The sequence below is a fragment of the Neopsephotus bourkii genome, unplaced genomic scaffold (genome assembly GCF_033783945.1).
Source record: "Neopsephotus bourkii isolate Nb327-2 ecotype Australia unplaced genomic scaffold, CSIRO-AGI_Nbou_v1 NB_501, whole genome shotgun sequence".
NCBI lineage: Eukaryota > Metazoa > Chordata > Aves > Psittaciformes > Psittacidae > Neopsephotus > Neopsephotus bourkii.
Genome location: NW_026901002.1, coordinates 7,996 through 16,845, shown reverse-complemented (window position 1 = coordinate 16,845; position 8,850 = coordinate 7,996). Strand labels below are relative to the sequence as shown.

Sequence of the window (8,850 nt, the reverse complement as noted above, 5' to 3'; positions counted from 1 at the left end):
GGTCACCATCAGAGCTTAGCCTGGCTAAAGCTTCCAGATTGGGCATCAGTCACTGTGCTGCCCTGGGAGCTCAAGGACACTCATCCATTTCAAGGTTTAAACCGAAGAGCCCAATAAACCACTAGGCACTATGGTTCCCAGCCCTCTGAGGAACATCTGTATGGTTCAGTGGATACTGCAGCAGTCTAAACTGAAATACTCCAACAAGTCATTCTCAGCACTCTGCTTAGCAATTCCAGGTGCCAAAACAATCACCACAGAACCTGCTTTATACCCAAATCTCACTACTGACCCAGGAAGGATGAAAAATGTTCACAACAAATGTTGGCAGGCCTAGCAACAGCTTTCCCGTTTAAAGAGCTAATTTTTCTCTGTTGATTTCCTAAAGGAAAGGAACAACAAAAACCTGCTGCTCCAGTCAAATGTTTGTGTTGATTTTAGTGTTCCTAGGAAAATATTTTTGTGATCAAAGAAAGTTGTTGACCAGATCTTCCCGGAAGACATACCCCAGTTGTTTATAGTCCCATCTTTGATGGCTTGGCCCTCCTATAAAAGCCAGGCAGTGAAGTTAAGTGGCAGCAGCTGTTAAGCCTGCAGATAAAAGCTGCCACCAAGTGTCCATCAGAAATAATTTTCCCTTATTTTCTTTTAAGCACATCCTGGAACCCTTAAACAAAGCACTTTGGTGCCTTACATTAAGGCAGAGAAAAAGATATCTTGTCTTTTTGCTTTAAACCGAGCATGTGCTTAACTGTTTTGTTGAATAACAGCCAGAGCATTTCTTTACAAGTAGTCTGATCATGGTTCATACAGTAATACATCGATTTTCTGTAGCAGCTTTTATATACATGCCTGATAGCAATAATTCCATTTTTTACAGTGTAAATCAAACCAGTAATATTATTTGAAAGAAAGTGTGTCAGTTCTTTGAAATCAAATTTCAATAATATGAACATGGAATGGATTTGCAGAGCCTCATGTCCACGGCATCTATTGAATTAAAGCTCTTGCATTTCTTAAATCTGAATTAATGAAAAAGTATCTTGAGATTCCACGTGAAACAGAAAACTGTTCCATGTGATGTTGGGTTTAACTTTGCAGCCAAAAGACTTTGTTTGTCCAGAACGTGGTCCATGTGTTTCACTCATTCCATCTGAAAACAAATTCTGATGTATCAGAAGTTTCCTTCAGTAACTGCATTGATATTAAAAGTGAAAACAAATAATGTTTTCCTTTCTGCGGCATGGCTGTTAGCAGTCTCAAATAGTGTCTTTGATATCATAAAATATTCACAGTACCAAATTAGAGTAGTAATTCTGGACTTGATAAGAGCTCAGACATAGCCTTGAACCTTGGAATTGCTCTGTTCCAAAGGAGGGAGTGCCAGCAAGGCCATGGCCATAAACCAGGGCATCCAGAGCTGTTTTGGTAGTCAAAGGAGCAGCACACAGACATTATTATCTGGTTGATACTGTGAAAACCGACTGCAGCTATGGTATATCATTTTCATCCAAACAGGATCAGTCAAAAACGTCATTAGGTTCTGATATAACAGGTAAAGTCTGGGTTAAAAACCAGGCTTTAGCTACAACAGAACTGTGTTGATTTCTTTTTCAAGTGTTTTGAGAGACTGACATAAAGGTAAAATTCCATGGACATTTCAAAAGTAGGTTTGCATAGAGTTTATGTTGACTTTGAGAAGGTTTGTGTTATTTTTCATCATTAGCAAGTCAAGGCACAGGGGCAGGGTCAGTGAAATTCACAGATGAAGCTGAATTTGTAAGTTAACAGAATTATCAATGTTTTCCCTTAAAAACCAGTTTAACTAAGCAAGTTAACATCTTTATCACTAGTCCTACCATTCTGGGTGCCAGGGCAATAAAACTGCTTTTAGGCAGGAAAACTGCCTGAAAATAGCAGAGAATACCAACTGCAAGGTGACCCCAAGTGGCTCATAGGGCAAACCCCTATCTTACTGGCCAACATGAAGGGGTCAGAGGAGACAGGCAGTCAGCTAAGGAAGCAATGCAGTGGAAATGTGGTGGTGAACAGGCAGTCCCATGCACAGAGAGAGGCTGTTGCTGTCTCAACAAGGAGCTGGGCTATTCTTAGTTGAGCCTGGGTAGGAAAAGTGGGCTTTTTAGTCAAGTCTCAGGTGTAACACAAGCAGCATCTGCTCAGGCCTGTACACCTGAAAGGGAGACTGTATACATCAGGGGTATACTCCAAGAAGCCACTTGTGCATATATTCACCCCTCTACCCCACCTGCTACCAAAGGTAGAAAGAAGCTTCTTTTGCACCCAGCAAGGAGGTTGGTGCAAACAGGGACCACTTCATACCAGCATAGGGTCCAGCACCCCTCAGGGATACTGCTTCTCCTCCCCCAGGTGTGCAACCCAACTTGCTATTACCCAGATGCCTCCCATTTCACCAGGGCCCCAAAGCTAAATGATGCTCAGCAACAGCTTGAGCATTATTTAAGCCAATTTGAGTTCTCTTGTATAGTGTAGTGGGTTTTTTGCTGATAAGAAGGAAAAGTTTCTTCAGTTCTGTTCCTCTATGTTCTTCCATACTTTCTATTACCCTCTGTTGTTTTTTGTGCATTTTTGTTACATGGTATATCTTACTGAACCTAGTTTTTCTCCTAGGTTGGTTTTCTGCTATGTTTAGAGAGAGATATCAGTGCAAAGCAAGGAGGCGCAGCTTTGAGCAGCAAGAGGTAAGAAGGGCCTTTTCCTTCAGCAGCATTAAGCTGGAATGATGTCATTTGTGGAGTTGTGCCTAAGTCTGCTTGTCCTATTCTTCCTAACAGTCAGCACTGGTGGGGCTGGGCAGGGAGGGACTGATCTGCTGGTAAGAAAAACACCCAGGGGAGGATGCAGTGAGCTGTGCCCTCACTTTGCTGGATTAGGCTTAGTACAGAACCATTACCAAGCTGATCAGAGGCAGGGGGTTTCTCTGCTCCCACAGATGGCAGGGATGAAGGCAGGGTTGAGAGTAGGGCTGTACCTTCTATATGCGGCTTATGTGTTTGGAGAGCTTCAACCTGCTTTCCTTTGCCGTTAGTAGAAACAAGCTATGTACAATTGTTATTTTCATTTAGACAATACTACAGGATAAGGACTGTCCTTGGAAACTAATTATTAAACCTGGCTGGTAGGAAGGCTTTAACCCCAGTGAGCTGCTGTTGGGTGTGTAGCCATGCCAGACTGAGACAGTGCAAGGAAAGAGCAGTGTTACAGATAGCATTTTAGGCTTTAATAAAATATTGTTGCACTTCCGTGTAGTTTGAAGAGCCTATTTTATTTAAAGACTTTTAAACCGTCACAGTTCCTAGCTCTCTGCTGATGCCGAGTGGTTTGAGTCTTGCCTTGGAACACTGAGAGCCCCAGGGGAGGTTCATGAGCCTGTTGCTGCCCAGTAGCCTGAAACATCTGAGCTTTGTGCCTGAAAGCCAACATGAGGCACTAGCCAGCCCCCTCCCTCAATTTCCCCTTGAACCACATCATCTCCTCATCCCTGCTCCTTCCTACTCTGAGCACTCACTGCCTTGCTCCTCCTCTTAACTAGTGGTTTATGTGGAAATTAGAAACTTTGTGAGCATACCCCTCCTTGTTAGAGGCTTTCCCTTCCTGACCTGCATATCGAGCACTGGGGGACATGGCCTTTCCTGCACAGAGTTGCTGTGAGCAGGGAAGAATGACAGGGCTGTTGTGGGGTTACAGCAATGCTGTAGCGTGGCATGGAGAGCTGTGCCTCTTGCGCTTGTACTGTCCTGAGGTAACTCCAGTTTCTGCTGTTGGATATGTCTTGATTCAAGTGCAGAAGTAGCCCTTGGCAGCGGAAAAGGGCTGCCAGGAGGTGGGAGAGTGGGTATGGTGCAGAGAGACACCAGCATCCTTGTGGCCCCAGGGCTGTGTGATGTTATACATTATAATGTGGGCATCAGGGAAGTGGTGCTACTTAGGCAGCACAGCTTCCAGCTGTGACATCACATCATTGTTTTCCATACACTGTGTACACCATGGCAATGGTTAATGTTAATTTTCCATATTGAAATATCTCTGTTATTTTCTTTTCATTGCTAGCATTGAAATGTAGGGTTAAAAAAACCTCCAAACCCTTGAGGTCCTTTTGTGCAGACCAGCCCTGAAGGGATGGAAAAGGGCTCTGGGGTGGCTGAGCTAAGCAGTCAGAAGCTCCACCAGGCAGGAGTTATCTTTGGGTTCATCCAGTGCTGAGCACTTGCCACTCTGCAGATGTTTGTGGAGAGTGCTCAGGCAGTGTGAAATCAGAGTTGTGCCTGAGCTGGAAGTGTAGTGCTGCAAGGAAGCGGGGGTGAGTGTGGGATGGAGAAGGCTCTGTGGGAGTCAAGACAAGCTGCTTTGGTAGAGAAACCCTCCTCTGCTTTGGAGGGGGACCTGTGCAGGTATGTGTGTTCACAGCTGGGTCCATCCTGGTCTCTGATGAGCCACCAGCTGAGCCTTTTCTCTGTGGCAAATTGAACACTGGAGGTTGGTGCTCTTGCCTTTCCTTTCCTCCCTGTCCTGCCATGTTGGATGTCCCGGAGGGACTCATTTGTACCAAAACATGGTGCAAAGGGCAGCTCTGACACTTGGTGGCGAAGGGGGATGCTGCAGCATAAGATCTGTCAGATGTGGATGGTGTCCTGCTCAGCCAGGACACTCCTCCTGTCTTCCTGGTGACATCTGCCCATGTGCTTGCCCAGCTACCACCATTCCCAGCTCTTCTGCTGTGCTGGAGGTGCAGGCAGCGGCCTGGGCTGAGGCGAGCAGCCTGTGTGGGAGCAGTGCTCTCTTGAGGCACAGCTTGGCTGTGAAAACTGCAGCTCATTACTTGGTGAGTTTTCCAGGAATTTATGTTTCTGGAATAAAGATACTTCGTGTAAATCTCAGTTTCAGTTTAAACACAAAGTAAGTAACTGCTTGGCTGGGGGATAATGGCAGCACAAGCCAGAATGCAGCCTGAAGATGCAGAGGCAAGCTGGAATGTGGTGCTTTAAGATTCTCCGAAGTCTGAGCGAGTCACTTTGAGTTTTGTGTGGGATTCCCTCTACCTTCAATATTTCAGTGATTGACCATGTAGTGACCCAGGCACACTGTAGCCTGCCAGCTGCCCTTCCCTCCCTCCTCTCCTGGGTGAGGCAGGATGAAGGGAGCTGCTTGAGAGGAATCTTCTTGCAGAACTGAGCTGAGTGGAGACATTTTGTTCAGCATTCAAGTTGCTCTTATGGCATTGTAAGATGAAATCCATCTTTTTTCAGAGCAATCTGTGCAAGAACCCACATGTACCACATCGAATGTTCATGCCTCTTTTACAGAAATACTTAGGACGTATCTGTAAATGTGTTCAGCCCCATGGGAGGTTAAACAATCTGTAGAAGCTGTTCCACTCCCTCTTGCCTGTTTTAATTTATGAGTCTGTGTTTCTCATTGCTTGGAGGCAGCAGATGCCTGGGGCTGAGGTTTGAGCTGTGCAGCACAGGGGGGCAGCACTGTGAGCCAGGGGGTGGCTGGGGCAGTTCGCAGGGGGACAGGAGGAGGCTGGGGCCAGCAGTCTGTGCTGCTGCTGTGGAAGGACCTGGCAGCCCACACTGAAAGCAAGTGCGATGGCACTGAGTGCCCAGCAGGGAGCTGTGATTCTTTATAACTTGCATTTTGATATACCAGATTTCAAAGACTCGTATACAGGTTTTCCTTTTCATTAGAAGAAAAAGGACACTGCCAGACAGTTAATGATGTCTCTTGCTTCTCATCTGGGGCAATGAGCTTGTGTGCCTCTCAGAAGGCTGACACTGGGAGGAAGAGGCTCCCTGCTGGGGCCTTCCCTGCAGATAAGGGAGGACTGACTGGCTGAGCTGATCTAATTGCTCACTGCTGCTTCTTCTCCACCCTCCTCTTCTCAGCCTTATCCCCTGTGGTGCTCTTCCAGCCCTGGTATCTGCCTGGTGCCAAGGGGGTTCAGCTCAAAATCAGTAGAGAACTAACCTGAACACAAATAAAACCCAAACAATAATAATAAAAACCACTACTTCACCCACCCCAATACTAACTTTAGGGAATGGATAATGCAGTAAATCAAGGGGGAAGAGTGAGGAGAGAAAACAAGATCTGTATTTTGTCAGCAGTGACTAATTAAAACTGTACTATTTAATTTCCCCTTTGGGTGCACCACAGCTGGGTGGTGCTGTAGAGATGTAACATTCTTCTATGTGTCCCACCACCTCCCTTGAGCTGCTCCCAGCATTGTACAGCTGCTGAGGGACCTGTGTTTGGGCAGAAACCTGTGTGCACCTCAGCCCAGGTAAAAAGTGGCTATTTCCCTCACTGGGCTGGCAGGGTGGGAGTGAGGAGCTTGGCATGGAAGAGAAACACCGTTGTTGAACTGCAGCTGCCTTTGGGAAGCTGCCCGCAGATGCAGCCCAGGACAGCCTGAAATGAGAGCACTTTGTAAAGAGAAATAAATTATCTGAGCAACCCCTGTGAGGGAAAGGACATTTGCCATCTGAGTTAGCAGCTTTAGGGGAATGCACAGATCCTATTCTTCCACCTTGCAGGTTTCTGACACAGAGAACAGAAAACCCTATGCATTCCCCAGCTTGCTGGGCTGGAGAGAGGAATATTCCCATTGCTCTGGTACCTGCAAAATCCATCCCTGAGCCCAACAGTGTCTGTGGAATCTGTAACACAGGTTTGAAATACCTTCTGGGAAGCCACTTTAATGAATATCAAGACTATTCCAGGAGTACTTTTGTTCAGCTTTATTTTATAAAATGTACTTGAAAAGATTTTTGTAAGCTACAACGCGGTTACAGTTAAATGCAACTACAGGTACTGTAGTCCACAAAAATCGTGCAGGTATTTTCACTTGTAAAAGTAGAATTGATCTGTAAAGTCCATAATCCACTGTGGCTCAGAAGCCCATGGGTAGTTGACTTGCACAGTCCAGTTTAGATCCTGACTGTGGCTTACCAAAGACTGTCTGAAACCAGACACAGGACTCCAGTGCTGGTACATGGAGGCTGAAATTTGAGAAGCACCACTGATGCTCAGTGGAGCAGCTTGTTTCTTAGGAGGAGTCTTACCTTTAACTGAAAAATGGGAGCTCTTTTGTGTCCTTTCCTATTTAGACCAGATGGGTTTGCTTATCAGTGCTGCTTTGATGAGGCTGAGAACTACTCTTTTATAACATTAACTTATGACTTCCTGACTCTTAAGTAGCTGGTAAAGTGTAACTCTGGATTAAAAGGGTTTATTACTATTATAGGGTGTAGGGGGAGGAGGGGCAGTGATACAGTCTCTAACATCAGTGGCACTTCTGAGCTCAGCCTTCAGGAAATGGTTGTTGGTTTCCAGGTTTTATAACAATAATATAATAAAGCATTCAGCACCAGTATGTGAATTACATGTCCATGGCATGTTGCAGAGTAACCAGATGCAGGACTCCAGTGCTGGTACATGGAGGCTGAAATCTGAGAAAACACACTGGGTGGCTTCGAGACTGAGAGATTAATGAGGCTGCTGAAAGGTGAGTCCTGCTGGTCCTGGTACCCTGTGGAGCAGTTGATGCCATCAAGTGAATATCTGAATAGCCAATACAGGCTGCTAGCGCCAAAAATGTGGAACTGTATGATAATTCCACTCATGTCCATGTACAGGCTACATTTTGCTGGACTGAGGTCGCATGCATTTCCTGTTTTTTCCCACAGGTTAGTTTATCATATTTCATTGAGATAATCTTGATCAGGATATATCAGGAAACCAGTAAATAAGCTGTCTGTCCAGTAAGGATCATAAAAGAGCCCATTTTGTTCTGAGTAAAATATCTGCAGCCATACCTCATCCTCCTGTTTCAAAGAAAGGATGGTTGATCCAGAGGCAACGTCATGGTTCCCAGTTTTTGCATCAAAAGTCTTAATCCGGTACTGCCCGTTGTGGACCAAGCCAATGGCCAAATGTTTGTTGGCCAAAGTGATATCATAAGTGAAGTAGTAAATACCTGGGATGCTGCATACAAATTTCCCACTGGAAGCATTGTAATGTCCTCCCTCGTTCATCAGGATCCTGTCAAATTTGATGGGCAGCCTTTCCCTTGGGTAGCTCTTGGAGACTGCCACAGAGAAGGCAGACTTGGCTTTGTTGGCATTACAAGTACAGGGTCCTGGCAGTCCAGTCTCACCCTTGTTCCCTTTGGGCCCTTTTTTCCCTGGGGCCCCATTTTTTCCAGGATTACCCTTTAAACCCTTGGGCCCTCGTGGGCCTGCTTTGCCAATAGCTCCCACTTTCCCCTTTGGGCCTGGTTTGCCGGGGTTTCCCGTTCTGCCTTGTGGACCTAGAAGATAAATAGCCTTGTAAATCTTTCAGTGAAAGACTCGATATGGCAAGTGGAAAGGGGTTGTGTCATTCCAACAGTATATTTTCATTTAGGAGGAAAACCCTGCTGATGAGAATCCCAATGAAATACCACCTGGGAGGCATCTGTCAGGACTGTTAGGTAGGTAGCTGGCATGATAACAATGGGACTTGGGAGCAGGACAGCCTGTCCTTCTCAGGGACCAAAAGGCTGGCTCAATTATATGGCTCACTTCCAAAAGGGAGTAATTGATTATAGAGGTAGCCAGGAACAAGCTTTAAATGTTTGGGGTTTTTCATAAGTGGGACAGGTTTGTGAAGCTTTTGGAACCCAGCTTTGAGCAGATGGGATACTTCCATCTCCTGTCTCTTTAATTTTTGTTTGTTTTTTTTTTCGTTTGTTTGTTTTTACATTTAACATTAATCTGGTGTTAAAAAATAAGCGAACAAAGCATCTAGGTGTAGTAAAAAGCCTGG

The 8,850-nt window shown here is 45.5% G+C and overlaps 1 protein-coding gene across 1 annotated transcript; it reads right to left on the bottom strand.

The window, feature by feature from the left end:
* Positions 1 to 6,741: 6,741 nt before the first annotated feature.
* Positions 6,742 to 8,378, bottom strand: LOC133210753 (complement C1q tumor necrosis factor-related protein 2-like; the record flags this gene model as incomplete). Its single annotated transcript, XM_061350439.1, has 1 exon — positions 6,742 to 8,378. A coding segment is annotated over one exon (639 nt), but the record flags the coding sequence as incomplete, so codon positions are not given.
* Between the last annotated feature and the right edge of the window lie 472 nt (positions 8,379 to 8,850).